The sequence below is a fragment of the Orcinus orca genome, chromosome 5 (genome assembly GCF_937001465.1).
Source record: "Orcinus orca chromosome 5, mOrcOrc1.1, whole genome shotgun sequence".
Classification (NCBI taxonomy): Eukaryota; Metazoa; Chordata; class Mammalia; order Artiodactyla; family Delphinidae; genus Orcinus; species Orcinus orca.
Window position 1 is genome coordinate 41,138,873 of NC_064563.1, and position 26,190 is coordinate 41,165,062.

The window sequence follows — 26,190 nt, forward strand, 5'->3', positions numbered from 1 at the left end:
GGCTAATAACAGGGATTTCAAGCTGTGTTTTAACAAACCAGTCACAGAGTATTCACGTGTTCATTCACTGGCATGTTCCGTGGCAGGAGCACCCCCGTCCTGCCTTCCCCCGGTTCCAACTGTTGTGCCGCCGCGGGATTTGGTCTGAGCCTGGGCAGAGCCCCCCTTTAAGAGCAGCTCTCCAGAGTCTATCACAGCAAGAGTCTGGTGGAAGTGATTCTTGCCTTCGCGTCGCACACAAAGGCGAGGAGCTCTTTAAAGGGACCTTCCTGCTCCTGCGTGCAGCTGCTAACCCGTGTTGGTGCGGACACAATGACCCGGGCTTCCGCCTGAAAATGAGTGGGGAGGGGTCTTGAGGAGCCCCCACGACCTCCCGGAGTGGGGCAGGGAGGGAGCTGACAGCCGAAGTGGCTGGAGACCACCGGTCCCCAGGGAGCGGCTTGCGATTAGCTGCTGCTTGGGATGCTCAGCGCGCCAGTAGAGCATCCTGCCTGTGGTCCAGAGGGTGCTGGCGGCGCATCTTGCGGTGTGCCTGCGTGGATTTGAGCCATCGCCCAGAGGCGAGCCCGCATTCAGGCACCGCGGACAGGCTCCTGGCAGGGCTGCATTCAGTCAGCACAAATGCTTAGCTCCAGGCGTCTGCCCAAGCCTCCCGACTACATGGATTTGGCTGTTTAATCAACCGAGATTACTGCCCGGGAAGATTTGCCAGTCTGATCCGCGCTCCAGCTGCTGTGACAACTTCAGGGCTAGCTGTTTACTTCTTTCGGTGCCTGGGACTCTGCCCTGCACCGCAGTCACTGCTGCCACTTTCCCTGGCTCTGAAGTCAGCTGCAAGGACTCCCCGGCCCCGAGGAAGGGGGAGCAAGGAGGGGTTAAAAGACAAGCAGACCCTCCCAACTGCTCGACCTCTCTTGACTGCTTGTGTTCCGGGGTTCTGAGAGGGACCGTGCACTGCCCGGGGAAGCAATGCAAGTCTCCATAGCCTGCACAGAGCATAATTTGAAGAGTCGGAATGGCGAGGAGCGACTTCTGAGCAAGCAGAGCTCCACCGCCCCCAATGTGGTGAACGCAGCCCGGGCCAAATTCCGCACGGTCGCTATCATCGCACGCAGCCTGGGGACCTTCACCCCTCAGCATCACATCTCTCTCAAAGAGTCCACCGCAAAGCAGACTGGCATGAAATATAGGTATGGATGTATAAGATTCTCTCTCTCCCGGGTTTCCGTGTTCTATACAGGTGCAGTGGAGACAGTTCAGTGGTTTTGAAAAGTGACTTACTCATTGGTGGGCTGCTTAATTTAGAATTCTCAGGTGTCTTTAAAATAGCTCCTTAGGAAAACCCAAGGTGGTTGTGTTGTGTTGTGTATGTATAGGATTTAAAAACTGTGGCCCATTTTGTATATTTTAAAGTGTTATGAATACCTTAGGAGCCATATGACTTCCAGTCTGCAGAGAATAACACAGCTGCTGGAAACTGGTATTGAGATCAGGGCAGCTTTTCAAGAGCAAATGTGCTTGTCCTATTTTATGGTATAGACTGTAGTTTCTGTGATTATACTATTAAAAATAGTTTCTATCTAGTATTGTATAATTTATCTTTTGAAAGCCCAAGGTAACAAATGGTATGAAAGCTTTTAAGGAAGTTTTGTTGCAGGGAAGAAACACCTATAATGGTAAGTTAGTTTGAACACTGACATACTTAAACCTAAATTACTGCTTGAAATACAATGCAGACCTTGTTGTGAAATATGGAGAAAAAGTCAATTGTTGTAATACCGCTGGTTTCTTCATATATTTTTAAGCTCCCTCTTCCTCTATGTTGCTTTCTAGAGTTGGAAATCTTCCTGGTAATGGTTGATATTCTCTTTAATAGGGAATGACTGAAATTCGATAAGTAGAAAATTCCATTATTCAATTCTGTGACTCCTGCCTCCTTATTGTATCTGCTTTGTGCTGAGTCTCCCTGACTTTATTTCTTTAAAAATACTGTGCTTCTAGTCTCTAAAGGTCTTTGCGTATGTAGAGAAGAGCTTATGGTGCATCTCCCAAAGGCTTTAGTGACTCTGGTTTGCAGATATGACTTTGTCCATTATTTATATTTAACTATTCCTCATCTTTGTTAGGAACCAGGTTTTAGGATATAAGGAACTTAATGCAATTAAAATAAGGCACACCTAAGACTATGTTTCCCATGTGAGGTTTCTGAAATAAGCATTCAAACCAATTTCTATAAAAGTTGTCCTTGAAAAAGTTTCTTTGCTGAGTTAAGAGGAAACTTTAACAGGACATCTTCTCATTGAAAAACACCAAGCACTATTGTTTTGGTATATTTTTGAGCAATTAAGAAAGAAAGGCATGAATGGGGTGGATGGACCCACTAAAAATTATAGCTAAAGCTCTTTGCCCCAACTGCAGTACGATGCAAGCAGCTGACTCCAGGCAATTCCTTGAAGTGTTATCAGTGTGAGAACCTCTGCTTTTCTTGATATTTCCATGGTGGAGAATGGGACCCCATGACAGGTTGGTAACTAGGACTGCAATCTCGAATGCATTGGCATTTTCTATTGCTGCTTCTGTGGCACACACCCAGCCCCTGCCCCGTGGCCATGGCGTTGCTCTGCATGCAGTTCAGCTGGCCAGATGGAGATGGAGAGGAGCTGCTGCCTTCCCGGGCAGGGCCCCTGGGAATGAGACACTCAGGGTTAAGGCAGATCACAGAGGTGGTTTGAACTGTGGCCTCCAGCAGACCTTGAGCTTTCTTTTTGTAAACCAGAAGGAATAAAAAGTAACACCCTTAATTTCTTGTGGCAGAGTTTATACTTGCTTGTGGATCAGTGTATTGGAAGAGTTTGGTCTTACAAAGGCAGGAGATTTCCATTAAGTTTTTTCTGGTAATACAGCTCAGCTCAGATTAGATGGTAATTATCTCTCTTTACCAAAAGCTCAGTGTGTAAGATTCACTTGGGCATCTTTCATTACTGACAACTAAAGACAGCTCTTTTCTGACAAAAAGCTAGCCATCTGCAGTCTTCAGGATAACTTGAATTATTTGTTGTTTATGGTGACTGGACAAGTTACCTTGTTTCCACTCCCCCTCTTATTCTGAATTATTCCATTGATGACAGGCCGGTGGCTTTGTGTGTTTATGTAAGTGTGACTTAACCCCTTTCTCTTTCAATTTCAAATTCTACTTAGAGTGACCTTTAGGAAAGAGATTAGGAGGTTATACCAAATGTACACTAAGACTTTCTTAGGGTTGGAGAAAGAAAGAGAGAAAGACAGAAGTGGGAGGGAGAGAGACTAACTAATACACTTTATAAAAATGGCAGAAATATTTTTATGAGCTGAGTTATCTTTTTCTTTGACATTGATGTCACTAAAATATCATGTGCATGTAGGGACTATTTATTAATGATAACAAATAGCAAAACATAAAAAATAATGCCATCATGTTGGGGAGGTAATTGGCTTGGGTAAATAATCAGGAGAATGCCTGAAGGAACTAAAATCAGTGGCTAATTGTGTTTACAATAATATTCTCATCCTTGAAAATGATTTCCATACGCATAACTTAATCTGGGATCCATGAATCCTATAGAAAATAAAAAATATAGTCTTTCTGTGTGTATTTTTGAGGAGAGGGTTCATAGCTTTGGTCAGAATTTTAAAAGTGTCTACCACTGAATAATGGTCAAAAAACCGTGTTGTGGAGTGAAGAGGTATTCATTTAGTCAATAAATATTTACTGAACACCTGTTTTGTATCAGGAACCCTATTAAAACTGGGTACAAAAAGGTGCAGAAACCAGACAATGTTTGGGGCTTGCATTCTTGGGAAAACAGACCATGAATAAGAAAACACACAAATACATAATAATTATCTACTATGAGATATTCTTATGAAAGTCATATTTTGGGGGGTCATAGTCATAGCTCAGCTAACCTGTTTGTCCATTTTGAGGTTACCATCTCTGTTTCAGTTCCAGCATTATGGTTGCATCTTGGGTCATGAGTCATTGTGCCCATATTTGCCACCTATTTGCCATCGCAAGGACTTTGTTCAGGTTCCATCCTTGCTGTAGGGTGCTACCTGGCCATTGAGGACCTACTTATAACCCTGATAAATGAGTAGAATGCCTTCTACTCATTTAATACCTTATGATTTTTAAAGCACAGCTCTCATATCATAGCCTGTAATTACCATCCATTAATCAGGAGTTCATGAACTTGGGATTTTAGAAAAAATTAATATACACTTGTATGGAGTATCTGAATTCTGCAAGAATAAAATACTCAAAGCCACTATTACCGTCACATCAGCATTGTGCAAGAATCTTGCATAAAATTAACTATTGTTTCAAGGCTGATGATGAGAAAAAGAAATCCCCTAGAACAATCTGCTATTCAAATGTCACTGTCAGAGCAAGAGAACAAGATTCCACCTACCATTTATCTTGGGGACTATCTTGTGTGTAAATAACACAGGACTATTATGTTTCTTATACTTGTGCCTTGTTAATACATGAGAGGTCCTTTATTTTAGTTTTGCATATATTTTTAATATTAGAGTTCATCATACCGTGTTAGAGTTTGTTGTATACTCTGCGACCATATATGATAGATGTATACGTGATATATATATACATGATAGATATCACATAAATGTAAGTACATATGTGAACTTTTTATCCTAAGAAAGCCAAATCACTCAGAACACAGGTTAAGCCAGATTTGTTTGGTTGTTTTTGCTTGTTTGATGGGTGTTTTTTTAAAATAACTTTTTAGAATGTTCTAGCTACTAGTGTTGGACATGATCTCAGAGCTTTTGATATTCAGAATTGAGCACATTTGTACTGAGCTACTCCCCTATTCTAAAATTGTTACTTTAGTTCCAGAACAAGTTGAATATCAATGAACCCAATTTCATGAAGAAAAATTTTATCTGTTATATTTATATTATCTCAATATAACCTTGTGTTATATAGTTGCATAAAACATGCTTTGAAATTCTTAAGAGAATTATTTACAAAAAGGAAACTGAGCAATAATCTTTAACTCCACTAGAAAACTTCTCTTTTTTTTTTTGGAGTAAATCCACTTACCACTTTTGTCATCATTAAATTTTTTTATTCAAATAATTATAGATCACAGGAATACACACACACACAAAAAATGTACAAGGAATTTTGGCGTACCCTCAATCATGTTTTCTCCACTGGGAATATCTTGTATAACTATAGCGCAACATCAAATCTAGTAGACTGACATTGGTACAATCCACAGAATTTATTCAGATTTTACCAGTTATACATGTATTCATGTGTGTGTATGTTTCTATGTTTATGTAATTTTACCACATATAGAAGTTTGTGTAACTACCACCACAATGAAACATTAGAATTGCTTCATCACCACAAGGCTCCCTCATACTACCTCTTTATAGCCACATCCACGTACTCCTCCCCAGTCCCTAATCCTCAGCAACTAGTCTCTGATCCATCTCTATAATTTGTTTCAAGAACATTATACAAATGGGATCATACAGTTTATCATATTTGGGGAATTGGCTTTTTTCCATTCTGCATAACTCTCTTGAGACTTATCCAAATTGTGTGTATCAATAGTTCATTCCTCCTTCTTGCTGAGTAGTAGCTCATGGTATGTATGTTTCACAATTTTTTTAACCATTCAGTCACTGAAGAGCAATCAGGTTGTTGTCATCATTAGATAACTTCAGATACAATGTTATTCCCAAATTTCTTCCGTGCCATTCTGTAGCTCAGGGGATAAAATCCAGACACCTAACATGGTACCTGAAGTCCTTCATGGTCTAGCTTCCATCATGCTTTACAGTCACCACTCTTTGTTCTTATCTTATCTCTGACCACTTGTTTTATCAGAAGTACCTACTTGAGAGAGAACTCCTTATAGTACACTGGACCTTCTTGGTTTTTTGTGCGTCTGTATGATTTTCCATGCTGGTCCTTCTACCCTGGAATTCTCCTACCTTACTTGAACCGTTAGGCAAACTCCTATGCATCCTCCAAGACCCAACTCTAGCCTAACCTTCTCTGTGAAACCTTCCTTGGCTCCACCCCTTATAGCATTAAATACTTGTTCTTTAGTGCCTCCACTGCATCAGATTCTTACTTCTGATATGGAAATTATTGATTGCATAGTGTTGCTCTTATCCATTTACATCTATATCTTCCCCATTAGTCCGTAGCAGCTTGAGGTTTGGATTTTGCTCATCTCTGTAACCCCAGAGTCTAACCTGGCACGTGGCACATAATAGCTACTCAATAAATGCCTGGAAAATGTATGACTACATATGTGGGACACTGTGAAATGCTGTGGATAGAAAAAGTCCTCTCTTGGGTAGTTCCTCTCTTGGTTGTTTACAGTTTAGTGTGAATAGATATCTACACGAAAAGGTTGCATATGTTAAGTGATACAAAGAAAAACTGTTGCTGTAGTTTGAGGAGCCATCATTCACCAGGGGCTGTAGGAATCAGGGAGAGGTTTCATGAGAAAGATCAGGGAAGCTTAATGTTGAGAAAGGAGAAATACCAAGATGAGCAGAAAGGAGGAGGAGAGCAGACAGACTGCAGCAGCGGGAATAGCCTGTCCAAAGACTGTGCCTGCTGTGCTGAGAAATCATGGAGTAGGGCAGAGGGTTCATACAGGGAAGTGGTGAGAGAGCATCTTGTAGAGGCAAAGAGGAGTCAGATATGATACATTGGAGGTCAAGGCAACACAGTAAGACATAAGGTGAACATCAGCAATGGAAGAACCATTTCAGATTTTTAAACAAGGTATCTGGTTACAAAGTTCTATTAAGGAATTAATCTAGCAGCTGTTAAAAAGAAATCTAAGAGTTGTAAGTTTGAAACAAGAGAATTTATGTTGAATTCCATAACACTCTGTATTTTCCTATAGAGAATCAAGACTACATAGAAAAGACTCAGACCAGATGCCTTTCCCAGGCTCTTCCTTCCCTAGCCTCTTTATTAAAGCACACGTCTCATCCACCATTCTTTACCTCCCACGAATGGTGGGCAGATTTTGAATCAAAGCAATTGAAGTGAAAGATCAACCTTGTCAGCTGATTACGTAAAAGGCACTGAATGTGTGTGTGTGAGTGAGTGTGTGTGTGTGTGTGTGTGTGTGTGTGTGAATTTGCTCGCGAGCCTCCGCATGGGGAAAAGTGGGAGGAAATAGGTGGGCTGAAGAGGAGGAAGGGGAGCAGTGCCAGCTCTGTGGCTGTGTTTCAAATAGAAATATCTGATTTTAGTCCAGAGAAGAGAGCAGCTTGGTTATTTAAAATGTCATTTTCTTGGGTAAAGATTGCCATTGTCATTTTCACTTACACCCATGGGTGTGGGCTTTCCTCTCTTCCTCAAAGCAAAATGGTGAGAATGGGAGGTGGAGAAACCTTCCCGAAAGTTAGTTGCTGATTCAGTCTCATAGAGTTTATTCCACCTCTGCAAAGCACCAGCCAGAAGTCTGGCATCCATGGGATGGTGAGAAAATGGTAGGAGGGGAGGGAGCCTCCTGGAAGTTGTTAGGCAAACGTAGTTCTAGTTCTGCCATTCTGGAAGTGTGTGTGTGCACGATATGTGCATGTGTATGTGTGTGCACACATGCAAGTGAAGGAATCTATCCAAAGTGTTTCCAGAAACAGCTTGTCTTCTAGCTGAGATCTTCAATTGGGTTGCTACAGATGGAGCCCTTAATCCCAAATCCATTCAGTGACCCTCTTTAGAAGTGCGCTCATTTTATAGACATTCTTTTTTTAAAAAAATTTTCTGTAAACATTTGCACTTGTGGTAATTTGAGAAATGTTCTGACAGAAGAAGAAAAAAAGTCCCATTACATTAAAAAGGAAAGTCAGATTCATGTTTCACTTTGATCTTTTAAATTCATTTCATCAAATGCATAGTTTATCATTAGTATATGAATTCATGAACAGATGAGATTTTGGACCAGTGAATCTGATCAAAATATGGGACTCTTGGTTTCTTTGAGTATTCTTCAAAACTTTTTTTTTTTGGAGAGAATACCACTTTATGAGAATTGAATTCACAAGCATTGATTCATACTTTTCCTTATAAGAATTTCAAAGCCATTCTGAGAAATAGTCATCAGAAATAATAAAAAATGATTTGATGTTGCAAATTAATCATGCTGTATGCTTACAAATATTTCTACAACCAGTTTTCCACTCTTTTCAGAATTAGAAAATAGAGTGATGGAGACTGAAGGATTTAAGGCCAAAAAAGTCTTTCAAATTTCCATTTCAATATTCAGAAATTTTAATCCTATGTAATCACTAGAAATAAGTGAGTTAGCAGTGGATGTTGGCATTGAGGAAACTTCAGATTCCATCTAGTTCAGTCACATCACTTTGTACAGAATGACCAGTGCCTTGGTTAGAGTTACTCAAGGAGCTGATGAAAGGGTCAAGGCCAAACTCAGGTCCTGACTCCAAGAGCAGGATTCCTTATGCTCTGTTAGCTTCTATGCTGCAGCTCCTTGATCATGCCCCATTTTTTAACACAGGAAAAAAAGCACAGTGCATGAAACACTTCTAGAAGGGACAATTCCTTTCTATACGAATGCACAGTCTGCGGTTCAAGCTTTTATCTCTAGAAGAAGCAAAGCCCTGCTGTGCACTCAGAGAGCCAGACCCGCTTTCTTCATCTGCTGCCGAGTCGTGAGGACCCCAAAGTGCCCCCGCGGCAGCTCTCTACTTGTACATATTCTGAAGCTGGACATAAATTAACTTTCAGATGATAGTGTGCTTGGTGTCACAGTTTCTAAATAAATGGTGTGTCAGAAAGAAATCTACAAGCCCATGGGCACAGATGATCGGACAGGGCTACATATCAACCCTGGATATGAAATGCTCTTTAGGGCATTCAGCACTGAACATACTTCACTCTCCTCCATGCTTTGAGAGATTACTTTGAAAACTTGTTCCTGAGAGTCAGAATCAAAATACATTTAAAAACCCTCCTTGCAGGTTGATTTTCAGTTACTCAGATTGGAAACAAAAACAGAAGCCCAGCAGTGATTTTTTTTTCTTGGAATTGACAACTAGGGAGGACTCTGAGAGCCCTCGCACAGGCCATCTGGTCCAGCCCTCATGAGAAATCTGTCCTGTTTTTCCAGTTTGCACTGTGCAGCAACTACTTGTAAAGGCCCCTGAAGAAATACTGTGTAATCTCCTTTCACGGCAGTCATGAAAAAAATTTTGGCTTTTCTTTCTAAGAATTAGAATCATTTACTAAGCTCTGAAATCCTCAGAGGAAGAATAAAGTGAGGGCTTTTTGAATTCTTGTCTGTTGTCTGGACCTTAACAAAGTCAGGTTGAAAATGATGATAGAAGATTGAGGGGCAAGAAAGCAAGGGCCCAGCAGTGAGGCAAGAGGGGGAACCCAGTGGTATGCCGGAGGCTCCCAACCTCCTGTTGACACTTGGGGAGGGAGATTTCTTCCCATTCTGGTACCAGCACCTGCTCACCTGGCCTGAGTGTTCTGCTGCTAAACCATCCAAGCGTAAAAAAAAAAACACGTCACCATGAGAAAATTCCTTCTTGCGATTGACTCAGCTCGTTTCAAGCTGCATTGGAAGCTTCTTGGCCTGTACTCAATTGAAAGGAAAATGAGCTAGCCATAATTTCCTGCCTTGTAAGTCTTCTGCTACTTGAAAACCATTATTATGACTCAACCTTCTAATATCTATGATGGTTCCTCCTAGATTTAATTTTCTGATTCCCAACTGTAATTGTGACTCTCATCTAAACCCTCTATAACATACTACATCTCTTTTAAGTCATCCAGAGCTGGATAAAATTTCAAGAAAAGGTCTAGACTTTTCAGTACAGAATCACAAGATTGCCTTAGAACAGAAACATGCTCTGTCCCCTTGTCTGCATTCCATGGTCATGCTTACTATTTTAGAAGAAAAAAGTCATTTTTAACATTTTGAGCCAGTCTTTGAAAAAATTGCTCTGAAACATTTTTAAACATTCTAACCTATTTATTTGAATAATGGAGGATCACTCTGCTTATATGTAGCAACTCTTAGGAGATCATCAGCTCTGTACTTTTTAATGGTGACAATTGAAGTCTCTTGGGTTAAAGAAATATGAAAAGTTCAGATCTGGCTTATAGGTTTCAATAGCAGTTGAATATCCAGGTAGAAAAACTAACAGCTTGTAATATGATTAGTTTGCCTTTTGATTCACTCTTACAGAGTTTTTTTTTTTAATCGAGCAGGTTTAAATGTAAAGGCAACTGTGCATGGCTAGTTTTATTAACAGAAGATATTTATTGTATTGGTAATCAACATCTTCCAAGACAGTGCTCCTGAAGGGACTTAACTGCAGGAAATTCCAAGCACAGTGTTCTCCATGATGAGTTTGTATCTACTGGAAAGCCCATCTGCTTTGACAGAGCTCTTATATAAGAAAAGTGAGTTTTTCTCTGAAGAACATATGCTATTAAAGCACCCTCTTTTCCATTTCTTTGAAATTAACTTCCACTTTAAACTTGATTCTTATGTTATATGGTTTTTGTTGTTAGTATCTTTGGCCTGAGACCACAGCAACAAGCTCATTATAAAAATCAGTTGAGTAAATAGCATGGCTTTAATGAATACTATTCTCTCTCAATCAGCAAAGAATTCCTCTGAGGCATTTGATGAAAATAGACCTTTTGACTCACTCCTTCTCCATTTTCTACCTCTATATGAACAAGTACTTCTGCATTATGGAGTTTTTGCACTTAATGAAAAGAGTGGACATGCTCAGAAGATGTCTTCGTTTGATTCTAGAGGGTTTTCATCTTGATGGAAAGCATACTTGTTCCATTCTGATGAAGAGAAAATAAACTACTCAAGGAGACTCAAATAGAAAGTGGGAATTGGGAACTTCATGGTTAACATACAACTTCTCACTCAATAGTGGCTTATCTTTCATTTCCAAAGAAGTTTAAGGTTTCAGTTACACTCAAATACAGTTTTTCCAAAAGCAATCTTCTGGAAATCAGGAGGCTTGGATATCTTAGTCCATAAAAACACAGGATAATTCCTTAACCAGAGAAGCAAGTGTATATTTGCCTGAGGAGTCCAGACTCCACCAGATGTTTCCTGAGGGCTTCATCAGGACTTTCTGTGGTCCTATATCAAAACAGGAAGTAATTTAGAAGGGGATATGGCAAGTATCTTTAGGAAACAAAGCTGGGCATTTTACACTGTAGTAGTTTCCTATTGCTCCTGCAACAAACTACCACAAAGTTAGTGCCTTAAAACAACACAAATGTATTCTTTCACAGTTCTGGAAGCCAGAAGTCTAAAAATCAAGGTGTCAGTAGGGCTGTGTTCCTTCTGGAAGCCTCAAGGTAGAAATTATTTTCTTGCCTTTTCCAGCTTCCAGAGGCCACTTGCATTTCTTAGCTTGTGGCTCCTTCCTCTATCTTCTAAGCACATCTCTCCAACTTCTGGAGACATCTCACATCTCCTCTTTCTCACTTTGACCCTCCTGTCTTCCTCTTATAAGGACTGCTGATATAACATTGGTTCCAGCCGGATAATCTAGGATAATCACCCCATCTCAAAATCTTTAACTTAATCACATCTGCAAAGTCCCCTTTACCATGTAAAGTAATATTATTCACAACTTTCCAGAGATTAGGGTGTGAACATCTTACAGGGGCCGTTACACAGCTTACCACATGTATCATGCAAATATGTTATGCAAAAGAGGGGAGAGTAAAGGAAACGAAAGTATCAAGCATTACATCCTCATTACTCTCTCTAGCATCTAAGACTCATTCAGGTGAGGCAAGATACCAAAAGGAATAATGAGGTAATGGAAAATGCAGGGCACAGGAATTTTCTCTGTGTAAGGTTACAGCTTAGGTTTGAATCAGAATAAAAATTCGTATTTACAGTGTGTAACTTCAGTGTGAAAAAGTTTAAACAGTTTTATCTTGACCTTGACAATTACTATAATGGCAGCTATTGCCTGAATCTGCTCTGCTTCTTAGGCCCCTTAATGAAACATCTGCCAGAAATATTCCTTTTTGCTTTTTTTTTTAAATCCCAAGACCTAAGTACAAATTTGGAAGTGGACAGTAATAGAAAAGTCAATGGATAGCCATAAAGATCAAGCTGTAATTAAAATTCCCATGACTTCAGAAATATATATCCGCTTCCAAATTTCATGACTGTAATCAGTGAGCTATGGAATCTTACTCCTTCTGAGCACCTGGGGTGTGTGAGCCATGGCAACGCCTCTTTCATCCTGATGTGATGCATCTGTGAGGCTCTGTGCGCCTCATATAATAGAACTTAACCTTTCCATAAAACTCATACTGTCCCCGCCTCCTTAATGTTGTCAATTAATGGTGGTGTTGGGGAGGAGGAAAGTAGGAGTTTCTTGCAGGGAGGTGAAATTCTTTTTCTGAATCCTTCTATTAAATATTATTCTCTTGAAGCCATTAGGTTGGCCAGTCATTTTATTTTAATCACAAAGATGCTTTTATTCTTATTCATAAAATTTGTACATATTCTGATACAAATTTTCAAATGTTTTAACTCTCATGCAATTTTCCTCTGTGAAGCTTGGTCTCACATACCAGTAGGAGTATCTGGTTGTTTCTTAGTTCTGTTCATCCCTTTCTAAGACCCAAAGCTCCTCTATCACTGCCTAGAATATTGGGCTTTGAAGAATTACACTCTTGATGCCAAATCATTTAAATCTGTATACCTTCTCTTGGCCTGCAAGCAGTAAGTACCAGATTGTATCAGATTTGGAGAGAAATATTAGTGGCTGCAGATCAAAGTGACTTAGAAAAGATTAATTTGGAATTCAGAAATCAGAAGAGTCAAGAGTTAAAACTCAACCTTGGGTTATGATTCCTTCACTCATGGCCAGATATTATTTCCTGGAGCCTTTAAGGGACACAATACTTGAGTGAGAGGGAAATGAGGAAATGAGCCCTTTGGGACCTTGCTGATTTTGGACTGCACTGCCACACTGAACAACTATAGAGCTGGGATGCAAAGCATGGGTTAGAATGCAATGGAGGAAGTAATTCTATAATAGGAATGGGAAAGTATTGCGATAGAATCCCTTACAGGGCTAGACAATACCACATGCATTTTCAACTCAGTTGCACCATCTTTATATTGACATGACAGTGTACTTACAGCCACCAGTGAACGCCAAGCCCCTCTAGTAGTACATGGAGGGCAGGAAGGGGAGGAACCAGACCTATCCTTGATGCCCTCCAAATTATTGCCAACAGGGTCTGTATTCTCATTCAGAGAAGATATTTTCCTAATGCATATACAACAATGACAACATTGGTTAATGTTGACAGCAGAAAAGAAAAATAAACAAGTTGAAGTCTGTATATCTATTCCACCAATAAATTCTGCTTGATTACAGGTCATTGATGGCCACTAATGAAGCAAATGTGGTAAGTTTAATAAGTGTACTTCAGTTTTATTTGTTAGCAGGAAAGTAATATTATCATGTGACAGTACCATTGATCAAAGTATTTGACTTCTAATAATGATTAGTTTTAGAAGTAGAGACATTCATAAAATGTTAGTTTATAATTTTTCTTGTTTGTTACTCTTGCTAAGGATATTAGCCTGATGTATACCTACTTTGAGATGAAAATACCTTGGGGACAGGGTTTGACAAAGGACAATTACGAATTACCAAAATGTCTGAGTAACATCCTGTGCCACTAAAATCTTACTTTATGTTATTGCTTCACGTAAACATTTCAACCAAGGGATTGAAAGAGCTTAATTAGTATTATCTTTATCCTTGAGCAGAACTCTGAAAGGGGTTAACAAGTAGTGTTATGCCCATTTTCAGTTACAGCAACTCAGGCACAAAAATAGAACATAATGACATCTTGTGCAATCCCAAATATTGAGCTTTAGGTTTCAACTCTAAGTTCAGACAGCTTCCAGCCAATTTTTTCTTATGGTGACCAGCATCTGTTTATGCCAGTCGTGATTCAGGACTAAAAGGAATCCAACATGGGCAAGTGACATTTCTGGGCAAGGTTCTATTTTCCCTTGTTGATATGAGCCATGGAATGGTCCAGGTGCCTGGTGCCATTCATCTTTACTCTGGCCAGAAAACCAGGGCAGAGTAGTGGTACAAAGAACACATATGCAGGAGCTCAGGGCTGATCCAGAATCCACAGGCTGATGGACGGTTCAGCAGCCATTATGCTTATTTTTGGCAGTTCAGACTATTAGAAGTTTTCCTCAAAGGGAGAATAGGACATCTTCAGGTCTTAGTAGGTAAATTTATATATAGCTCAAGAAGGTAACAAGTATTTTAAAGATGAACTTTTGGCAAATATTTATCACACATATTTAGTCCAGCAAGGTGTGTGTGTGTGTGAGTGTGTGTGTGTGTTTAAGTTGCAAACACAAAGCGTGGAGTACTAGCAGTGAATAGCTCTGCAGGACATGCCCAGTAGCTCGAGGTACTGTAATATTCATTTACCCAGCTTTGTCTTTTTTTTTTAATTGAAGTATAGCTGATTTACAATGTCATGTTAGTTTCTGATGTATAGCAAAGTGATTCAGTTATACATATATATATTCTTTTTCATATTATTTTCCATTATGGTTTACACAGGATATTGAATATAGTTCCTTGTGCTATACAATAGGACCTTGTTGTTTATCCATCCTATATATAATAGTTTGAATCTGCTAGTACCAAACACCAAATCCAACCTTCCCGCACCCTCATCCCCACCCACCCTGCAACCACAAGTCTGTTCTCTATACCTGTGAGTCTGTTTCTGTTTTGTAGATATGTTCATTTGTGCCATTAGAGAGAGAACATGTGGTCTTTGTCCTTCTCTTTCTGACTTACTTCGCTTAGTATGATAATCTCTAGGTCCATCCATGTAGCTGCAAATGGCAGTATTTCATTCTTTTTTATGGCTGAGTAATATTCCATTGTGTGTGTGTGTGTGTGTGTGTGTGTGTGTGTGTGTATGTGTGTGTGTGTATTTACGTATATACATATATATGCCACATCTTCTTTATCCATTCATCTTTCAATGGACATTTGTTTCCATGTCTTGGCTATTGTAAGTAGTACTGCTATGAACATAAGGGTGCATGTATCTTTTCAAATTATAGTTTTGTACAGATATATGCCCAGGAGTGGGATTGTACCTATCTTTGTCTTTACTAACAAATTCCTTAATTTGTCTGTGCCCCAGTATCTGTAAGAAGGACCTCGTAATCCCTTATGTGGTTGCTTGGAAGATTGCATGAGATAATATATGTAAAGTACCAACTGTTATCCATTATAATTGCCAATAATATTGAAAACAAGGGGACAAGAATGAATGAGGCTCTATGGGCATATGGTGATACCACTGCAATAGATCTTTCTTTAAACTTTTTTTTTGGAATATTCATATTTTAATCAGCCCCAGTTGCAGCACAGTATCTGACATTTTGCAGATGATCAATAAAAGTTTGTTGGATGGATAATTGGATGCATTAATGAGCCAGTTTTCATCAGTTTCTAAGGCTTCTGTGGGACTGTATTGCAGTGTAACTCCCTTGGCTTCCCCTGCAGGCTTCATTCTCTACCAGACTTGCCCTCTTCACATTCATGATGAGTTCTCTCTTTTGGAGGCAGGAATCCTGTTTGCTTTTGACCTTGGCTACTGAAGAGCATGACCTATCCTTGCTGTCCCCTACTATTTCTGTTATATCTACTTACACACAGCCTTGTACCAGAAAAGAATGTAAGGTGGTTCCCAAAATGGCATGGATTACAACTGAAAAAAGAAAACTAAAATGACAGAGTAAAGACAGGGATCATGGATGCTTGTAACCATTCGTCCTAAAGCATGAACATTCCTTGAGAAACCTCCGCCGGCCATGCACTGTGTTGCTCCAAAAGAGAAAAGTGCAGCTATGTGCAGAGTCCTGGGGGGAGGATTGTGCGGGGACTACTTGAGTCTTTGTTTTGGTTGGTTTTCTGCTAAGAATGTAGTCTGCATAAGATGGTGATTCCCAAGTTATCACTTGATTCTTCACAAAGAAGGGGACAATGAAAACAAGGTGGTTTATAAAACTATAGTCCTTATGGTAGTAAACAGATTAAGTCATAAAAAGAATACCTGCATGCAAACCAGACTTTGTAGGGAAATTATTTATATTGATACATAATATTCACAGGTTTATATTGGTCAATTAAAAAAATTGATACCCATTCCAAAACTCCTTCAATGTGTGGATTTTGAACACATGATGCTCAGATGAAGCTGGCTGAGTCTACTCATGGCATATCCAGTCACTCTGGCCTTTTCTCAAGGGCTACAGCAGCTTGAGGGCCTGAATTCCTTAGGGGTCCAGGTCGCAGGGCCTCTTGAAACCCCAAGTCCAGGTCCACTCCAGCCACACTGAGCTACAACTCCAGCCACAGTGAGCTACAACATTTTCTTCTGAGATGCAGGAACAGAGAAGGGATCTTCTGGTTTGGTTGCAATGGGGGCTTTCAGTATCCACTGTAAGATGTTAACATATGTGGCTTCTCCCCGCATCTCTCTGCTGTCTTTTCTCCATTCAAGCAAGTAGCTTACGCTTTCTTATTTGCAGAAAGTGTGATTTTGTTTCCCCAAACCTAAGTCTGTTAAAGAGAGTCAGGTTTGAGAGCAAAGCCATTTCCCAGATTAACCTGAGATTCTGTTAGATGGGAGGTTCAGTGGAAGGTCTATGAGCCCATGAGTCTTGCTCCCTAATAGCATCCAAAGTACATGATAGGATCTCAGAGGAAATGGCCCTGTGGTATCAGAGAGACCGGGTCCCCAGACAGGGGTTCAGCTTCTCCCAAGATCTGTGAAGCAACCTGTGTGGCATCAAAGTAGCAGAGTCAAGGACCGTGTGGTCTGGGACAAAGGCTGTCTCTGGGGTGAGAGTGGACAGATGACCAATGATGGGAGGGATTCCCTGATGCCTAGAAGGGTAAGACTGGGACCTTGGCCCAACCTTAGCAGCATGGAGAGAGCAAGAAGAGAGCCAGTATCATCTGAAAGTTAAATCTTCTCTCAGCTTGGCAGGAGGGGGTCCCTGAATTGAAATTAAGTGAATTTATAGAAAATTTTTAACATGCTGTATTTTGCAAACACCTAAGTTTGTGGCCTGAGATTCTTTGCTGCTTTTTGTACATTTTGGAAAGTGGACAAGTTGGACAGGGAGGACAATCCAGGCACCGTTTCAAGATGGGAAACAAGCCAACCAAAGTAAGAAGGACAAGGAAGAGGACAAATGCTTCCTGCTACAGAGACATTAGTGTACAGGCTTCTCCCTGCAGAGACTACAGTGTCCCTCAGTATCCACTGGGGATTGGGTCCAGGACCCCCACAGATATGAAAATCCCAGGATACTCAAGTCCCCTATATATAATGGCCTAGTATATGTATGCATATAACCTCACACCTCCTCCTATATACTTTAATCATCTCTAGATCATATATAATACATAATACAATGTAAATGCTATGTAAATAGTTGCCAGCATATGGCAAATTTAAGTTAAGCTTTTTAGAACTTTCTGGAATTTTTTAAGGAATATTTTTGATCTGTGGTTGGTTAAATCTGTACATGTGGAACCTGCAGATACAAAGGGCCAACTATATGTGGGTTTAAGAATGGCAGAAGTTATTTTTATGGAAATAGAGAACTTTTTTTATTTAGAAATATTTTCATTATTTCTTTTTGTTCTACCTTCTCAAGAATAGAAATTATTTATATAGTTAAAAATTTCCTCTTACCAGCACACTTATTTCTCAAAAGAATGATTAAATGTTTTCCACTTCTGTTTAGGACAAGAGAGAATTTTATTAAAATGAAAGCTGAGTTTCATAGTGCAGAGCCAAGTAGAAAGAGAAAATTAAGGGCTCTGAAGTTGTCTTGGTGCTGTTACCGCCACTCGAGGGAGGAGAACTGAGGCCAAGGAAAGTGCAGACGTATAGATAAGGCATAGCGATGCCATCTCAGGGAGGCTGTGACTGACCACATTATTATTAAAATACTGTGCAGTGTTCTAACCATGAAATAGCAGGAATTAGAGGACAGATCTGTCTCATTATTAAACAGTTGGCATTAAAGCTTTTTCATATGTAATTGTGATTATCCACAAAGTAGTAGGTATTTTACAGAATAAATAGTTCCTAGAAGAGCATTTCGCCCATATATATGGATCCTTAACTATTAAGGCTGATGGGATTTCAAATGAATGGATTCATTCAACAAACACTCCCTGAGCACCTGCTCTGTGCCAGGCACTGCTCTGGGTGTTGAGGATAAGGGGGTGAGCAAAATGGAGTCTGCCTTTAAAAAGCTTACATTTTAGAAGAGGGAGAAAGAGAAACAAAGAAGTAAACATTTAGCATATCAGGAGGTGAGACCAGCTATGAAGATAAGCATGGCAAGATGCAGAGGCTCCTGGAGGGTGCTGTTTAAAGAGGGTGGACAGACAGAATGGCCATCATCAAAAAGTCTACAATTAACGAATGTTGGTGAGGATGTGGAAAAAAGGGAACTCTTGTACACTGTTGGCGGGTATGTAAATTGCTACAGCCACTATAGAAAACGGGATGGAGTTTTCTCAAAAAACTAAACTACTGTATGACCCAGCAATTCCATTCCTGTGTATATATTTGAGAAAACCAAAAACACTAATTTGAAAAGATACATGCACCCCTATGTTCATAGCAACACTATTCACAATAGCCAAGACATGCAAACAACCTAAGTATCCATCAACAGATGAATGGCTAAAGAAGATGTGATATGTATATACAATGTAATACTACTCAGCCATAAAAAAAGAGCAAAATTTTGCCAATTGCAGCAACATGGATGGACTTGAAGGGCATTATGCTACGTGAAATAAGTCAGAGAAAGACAAATGCTGTATGATATCACATGTGGAATCTAAAAAAACAACAAACTACTGAATATAACAAAACAGAGGCAGACTCATAGAGAACAAGCTAGTGGTTACCAGTGGGGAGGCAGGGGAGGGACAATATAGGGGTGGGGAAGTGTTGTGTGTAAGATAGGTTCAAGGATGTATTATACAACATGGGGAATATAGCCAATATTTTGTAATAACTGTAAATGGAAAGTAACCTTTAAAAATTTCATAAAAATAAAAAAAATTTTTAAATGAAGAGGGTGGAAAGGGATGTCTGTTGATAACTTTTGATCATGGACTGGAAGAAGGTGAGAGAATAAGCCTTTTGAGTATCTGGGGGAAGATCAATCCAGACAGAGGAAACAGCAAGCGCGAAGGCCCTGAGGGCATTTGCTGCATCTGGGAACAGTTGAGAGTCCAGTGAGTTTGGAATGGGCCAGGGAAGGAGAGGAGCAGCCAGGAGCCAGATCTGGAGGGCCTCATGGGCCATGGTGAGAACCTTGGATTTAATTCTGGGTAAGATGGAGCCATTGCAAGATTTTGAGCCGAAGTGTGACAAATCTGTTGTAGGGTTTATAAAGATTGTTCGGGTATCTCAGTGGATAAGAGACTGTAGGGTGCAAGTTAAGAGGCCAATCAGGAAGATGCTGCAGTCATCTTCAGGAGGATGAAGGTGGCTGGAACCTGGGGAGTTAGGGATGGAAGTAGTCAGATGTTGGGTAGACAAGTCTGTGATGATAATGGGGATGTCCTCTTACATATGGAGCTTCTAGTCTGGATCTGTTCACTGTAGTACTTAGACTCAAGTTTGAATCCCAGCTCTGCTACTTATACTGTCTTTGGTGCTGGACTAACTTTTCATCAGTCTGGATGATGACAGTATCTATTGTATAGGCTGTTAAGAGGATTAAATAAAGAGCTTAGCACAGCAGTGATCTTAACATTTCAACATTTTAACTCCATCCTGTTAATGTTAGGAAGCCTGTTACGACCAAAAACGAGTATTATTGTGGTCATGTTTCTTTGTTCTGAATAACTATTATTAAATGGACCACACGTTTTCAGTTGATGTAATATTTGAATTTAAGAAATACAGGGTATCAACATAAAAAATTGGAACATACATATGTATCCTGAGGATTCATTAACATTAGCTTTCAGATTTTCACTAAAAGTTATTTTTCGCTTTTAGTTAGGGATCCATTTCTTATTTTTCCTTATTTTTTCTCTTCCGAAGAGAAAAAAAACACCCCCTTTCCCCAAATTTCAAAACTGGAAAACCAACATTTCTTTAGGGATGCTAGCAAGTTACTTCTTCTTGCCTTGCCTATTTCTCTCTGGCACTCTACTGAGTTGCAAGCAATAAATTATTTTTTTAGAAAAAGGAAAACATCCAATCATATGTATATTTTATTCCCCTGATACCATAAACCTGGATTTTAATTCTGGATTACTTGAGTTTTTGATGACCAGAATTAATCTTGAATATCATGTATGTACAGCCTTATAGGTCAGCATGTGGCTTCTGCCCTCTCTGTTTCTACATGGCAGTGGGTAGCCACCACAGGTTGCCACAGCACAGGCTCCTGAGGTCTATAGCTCCTGTTGTTCCCCAGTCAAGTCAACAAGTCTATATCTAGTCCCTGTCTGTTATGTTCATAGCACCCTGGTAGGGTCTGTGCATAAAGAAAAGGAAATACTGAACACTGCTTGTTCTTTAAGGATCATCTCAGCTTTTACCTTACTGGGGAGAAAAAATTCACCTGCTTAAATGAATTGAGAACAATAGCAGTAATGTAAAATAGATTACTCAGTAGAATTATAACAGTATATCAAGTTGAATGTTATAAACCATAGATCCCAACTCACCCAATTTTTGAGGTCAACGTCAAAGAAAGAGGAGTTAGCTGACCTGTTCTCACAAAAGGAGGAGCCAAGAGAAGGCTGGAAGCCCCCAATTTTCCTGCCATCTTGTGACCAACCTGGTCTATTAAGTGTCACATGCCAGAGAATGAAGGAGCAGAAGACTATGGCTTCACAATTCTAGGAACTAGAGAGAAAGCTAGGTGCCTAGTGCAATGTTTCCCATTGCTCAGGGATTGGGATTAGTCCCATACACACTGTACAGTCCTGTACAACTGCCAAGTACGGTGGTCAACCATGTCCCTCAGGGCTTGCTGAGAGGTGGGATTTCAGCAGAACCAGCCCTGGAACCATCTCTACCAGCCGCTCACCCAAATGAATATAGAGAAGCCTACTAGGGAGAGAATGAGAGGTCTCCTTGTAAAGTACTGTGGTGGTCTTCCTCCTTTCACTAATGCCCTACAAGGGAATGGGGTATTTCACCTCCCACCCCAAAGCCAAGAGGGAGACTCCAGGAGAATCAGTCATCAACCTGCCAAACTGTCCACCATCCTCAAAATCAGGGACAGTGATGGATGCCATTCTGATAGTTATCAAGCCACTGGCAACTGCCAGGGTGTGGAGGAAAGATCAGGGGAGAGCTGGCTGGTACGACCTGGGGCAAGGGCATGAAGGGGCATAAAAGGGTGTGGGGCAGCAGTTAGGCCCTAAACGTGGAGGGGACAGGAACTCTCCGTAAGCAGAGAAGCAGGGAGAGGGCTCTCTCTTCCCTCGTTCTCTTGGATTAGCACCAGGAGAAACATGCAAGGAAGAGAGGGGAGAGGTATCCAAGGGGCGGAAGGCCTCCATCTTCCTCCACTCTCATGTGCCAAAAGTGTCTTGACTAGGGTAGGGTCAGGGAAGGGGAGGGAAGAGAGATGTGAATTAAATATGAGGTAGACATTTTAAAAGGAGCAGGTCTGAGTCTAGAAAGTGTTTTAAGAAAAGTGCCTAGAAAGATACGGAATTGAGCCAACATAGCCTCATGAAAAACATCACCCAGTGGAGGAGGTGGAGCAGGTCAAGCAGTAGAGTTGGAAGCAGTGACTGGGGAAAATGTTTATAATCCAATGAGGTAAGAGTCTGTGTGGTGGGGGGGCAGGCAAGGGAGAGGTCAGTTTGACCAGAGAGGTATCAAGAAGACTTCAAGGAGGCGGCGCAGCTTAAGTCCTCTATTGAAGGGTGGGTAGTTGATGAGTGGAGCTGGGAGAACAGGTGAGCCATGTGGGGTGGTGAGGGGCCCAGCCTGGATGAAGTCCAGCCTCAGGGAATGTGACGAGGCTGCACACCTGGACCAGAGGTACCTCAAGCTCCCTGGTGAGAAATTGGGGCTCAGCCAGAAAGCCGACAGGTAGTCATTGCATGTCCTTTAGCACCAAGTGATGTGATAGGAAGAGTGCCTTAGGAAGATGACCGGTCTGTGAAAGACAGGAGAGGAAAAGGTGCCCTTATTCCACCCTCCGTGTGCGGGGCAGAGGGACTCAGAAGCATGACTGTGCCTTGTTACATCTGCATCTTTATCTAGCCTCATTTATTGACTACAGATAATGTAGTTGTGCACTTATGCACCCTTCTTTTCAGCATGTAAAGGACTCACTGGGTAGAGAGGTGGGGGCTTGAAGCTCTGCAGCCTGTTGATAGTTATCCGTACTGAAGCCAAGTGTCCATGTCCTCACATGTGCAGCGATCAGCTTTGGAAACCCCAAATGTGCAGCACATATTTGATTTATGCTACTTACTTTTCTCCTGTTATCTATAATTTTACACTGCTCTATGCATTAGTCACCATGGAAACGTGATGCTATGAGAACGGGTAGAACCAGTGACGTGCTCAATGGGATGGCAGTATTAAGGTGGTTTCACGTGACAGCTGGCAGTGTGGATGTCTTTGCTGAGTAAAGTAGGTGGCAGGTATTGTGACCACATTTATGTAGACTGTCACCTCTGGTAGGAGACATGGCTATTAAACGTAAAAAGAAAATAGGGCTACATCGTCACCTTGAAGAAGACCAGTTCCAGAGGTTTTAAATGCAATGTAAAATGAACTATTGAGAGTACTAGGAAGAGGGAGACTTCTAATATGCTAAAACCAATCAAATTTCCCCAACATATGTGTACAAAAAAGAACTGTGGAGATGTCAAATATCTCATAATAATGAGCGTAGTTCTATGTGTATTTGAATGGCCCAAACTCTACTGTGAAGAAACGGGATTATTACTGCAAGCTCAGAGGGTGCAGGTTGACTGTTCATTTGGCCCTTTCCCCATGGTTGTGGAAATTTCTCTCAAGGAAAGAGGAATGTCGGCAGCTGCCTTTTGGGACAGAAATGGCCCCAAGCCTGGCTCCAGCCAGAATGAGCCCTGAAGCCCTCTCTTACTTTGTGAGAACTCTGTTCCCTGCAGCTGAGTCTCCTTAACCCCTCATCCCACCCAGCATCTCTGACTGGCTCTTTTTTTGCTTCATGTTTCTATTTCTTACGAAATATTGACTATCTTACCCTTCCATGGCACCAGTAGCAAACAACATTTGCTCAAATCCATACATTCAAGTGAGATTCAGTGGAAGAATTTAAATAAATTCTAATTAACAGGAGACACAGTATGACTTGGGTATGTGTCTTACTGACTCACTGACATTTGCTGGATTCAGTGTTAAGATGGACTGGAACAAATCCACGTTGTTTGGTAGGAACTTCCTTTCTCCTTATTTTATTGGCTCTGGTGGGGGGCTGGATAACGGCCTTCAAAGATATCCAAGTCCTAATCCCTGGAACCTGTGAATATTACCTTATATGGCAAAAAGAACTTTCAGATGTGATTAAGTTGAAGATCTTGAGATGGGGAGATTATCCTGGATGATCCCAGTGGATCTTAAATGTAATCACAACTATCCTTACAAGAGGGCGGTAGAGAGGGATTTGACTGCAGAAGAGTCATAGATAATGCATTGTGATGACAGAAGCAATGAGTGATTTGAAGATGTTATGCCACTGGCTTTGGAGATGAAGGACAGGGCCAAGAGTCAAGGAACGAAAAAGCTATAGAAGCTGAAAAAGGTAAGGAAATAGATTCTCTCCTAGGGTCCCCAGAAAGAACCAGCCCTGTTTTCATCTGGACTTTAGCTCAGTAAAACTGATTTGGGTCTGACCTCCAGAACAGCAAGGCAATAAATTTGTGTTGTTTTAATTTAAGACACTAAGTTTGTGGTAGTTTGTTACAGCAGCGATAGGAAACTAATACAGCTACCTATCAAGCTAAACCCAGGAAAATAGAGGGGAAACATCGTCAGTGTTTTAGTGACCAGAGCGTGGAGTGACATTTTTTTTGAGCATTGGCCAGTAGAGGGAGGGGAAAGATTTAAGCTCCAAGCCCCCTTCTCCATCTAGCCTTCCTTTCCCATCTGGTCAGAAGGGAGCTCTCTCTTTTGCCTCTGTGTATACACCTCACATACGACTTACTTTCTGCCAAGCATAATTATTATCTGGTAAACGTCTTATCTGTCAATTTGACAGTAAACTCCTGGAGGGCAGAAACCCCATCTTATACTTGTCCTTGATTCATATATCCAACATTTATTGAACACCTGCTGTATAGTAGGCACAGTTCAGAGCACTGGAGGGACAGAGTGAGAGGTAGGTGTGAAAAGGCAAAAATGTAAGTAAATTTTTATAATATATTAAGTGCTATGTCAAAAATGTACAGGCTGGAGTTACCACTCATTGCATTCTTACTATGCATAGACACATTGCTAAGTTCTTACATTTCTTCTAATTAAAACTCTCAAAAAAAAAAAAACTCTCAACATGTCTATGAGGTTGGTGCTTTTATCTTCATTTGACAGGCGAGTAAACTGAGGCTTAGAGAGGAAATCAGTCCAAGGTCACCCAACCTGCCTGACTCCACAGGTCAGCCTCTTAACTGTTCTGCTTTATTACTTCAACATGTCTGCCCAGCTAGAAAGCAGTGTGAGCAGGAACTTCAGGGATAAGTAACCTCCACAGCCCTGAGTCAGAATCTTGCACATCAAAGGCATGGAATGCCAAATGCCTATTGTCTAATTAAAAGCTGGTCATAGATCAGGAGGCTGTGACAAGTGCACAGATAACTCCAGCTCAAGATACAAAGAATTAATTGTCCTTCATCTTTGTGTGGCAACATTTTCTTGGGTCCCTAAAAATATCTTTAGGAATCTTGTGAGCAAGAGGCTGGAAGCTGGTACATACTTTGTTGATAAGAAAATTGAGTCATCAAACAAATTACGTGATATTCCCAGTATCAGAGAATGAGCCAAAAAGATGGCCAAAGGAAGGTGGGCTTATCTCCGTGGTGCTGAGTGCCCAGTTTTCCCTCCTGAGGCTGTGGCTGGCCAACCCTGGCAAAGGGGGAAGAGGCCACTGTCACTGCAGCTATAAGCAGAGCAGGCTGGTGACCAGGGAACACTCAGGGGCTCCAGCTTTGCCTCTGCTTGACGGTGAACATCAGCCAAGTTGCTGAGTTCTCCGGGAGCTCCCTGGCTACCACTTCCACAGCAGGGAGCACCTTGCTCACTGAGCTGTCCTGGATTCCTCATGACCTGAGGCTTTATGGATTAAAACACTGATTCCCATTCCAAGCCAGTGTCCCAGAATATAGTCAAATATCTACCCACTTCCCAGCTTATGTAAAGGAGGGGAATCCATCTTTTCACTGTTCCTTATAGAAGCCTGTATTTATTTTTTTTATCTCAACCGTAACTAGTATGGATTTTGTATCTCAGCTATAGCATAAATGAGCCCAATTTAAGAAAAGAGTCCTCGTTCCTGTTCCTGTGGGAGTGAAGCCATTTTATAAAATATATCTTCCTGTCTATATTATAATATTCCCTAAAGTTATAGGTGTGTCTTGTTACACAGGGAATTATCAATGGTAAGTGAAATTTTCTTACTTTTTAAACTGATTGAATATAAATGTGGGATCCTAATAGTTAGGACTTATACAAGTTTGAACTGTGGACAAATAGTAGTAGATACCCTAACAAAGGGTTTGTATCATGGAAGAACAAGGATGTTTTAACCTACAGAAAGAATATGACACATTCCACATGTGTGAGCACACACAGACATATATGCATAAGTATTTATAGAGAGATCTACATCCTAATACTGTTACAGATTGTTTTACCCAAGGAGAAATAACTTAAATTTACATAGTACTCACATCCTTTTAAGGTCTTTTCACATCTCTTATCTCACTTTTATTCTTAAAAGATCCTGAGCAATAATTGGAACAAGTCTATTTCCCCCATTTTATTTT

General features: G+C 40.7%; 1 protein-coding gene across 3 annotated transcripts in view; it reads left to right on the forward strand.

Moving 5' to 3' along the window:
* Positions 1–26,190, forward strand: part of KCNAB1 (potassium voltage-gated channel subfamily A regulatory beta subunit 1) — a 427,972-nt gene that overhangs the window by 164,450 nt on the left and 237,332 nt on the right. The window contains exon 1 of one of the 3 annotated variants that reach the window (XM_004281821.2): positions 99–1,190. The exons of 1 other annotated variant lie outside the window; for it this stretch is intronic. In XM_004281821.2, coding sequence (XP_004281869.1) covers positions 970–1,190 — 221 coding nt within the window. In that variant the 5' untranslated portion in view covers positions 99–969. Of the gene's footprint in view, positions 1–98; positions 1,191–13,451; positions 13,493–26,190 lie in introns of those variants that run through there. One more of the 3 variants, XM_049709722.1, reaches the window with a different exon arrangement.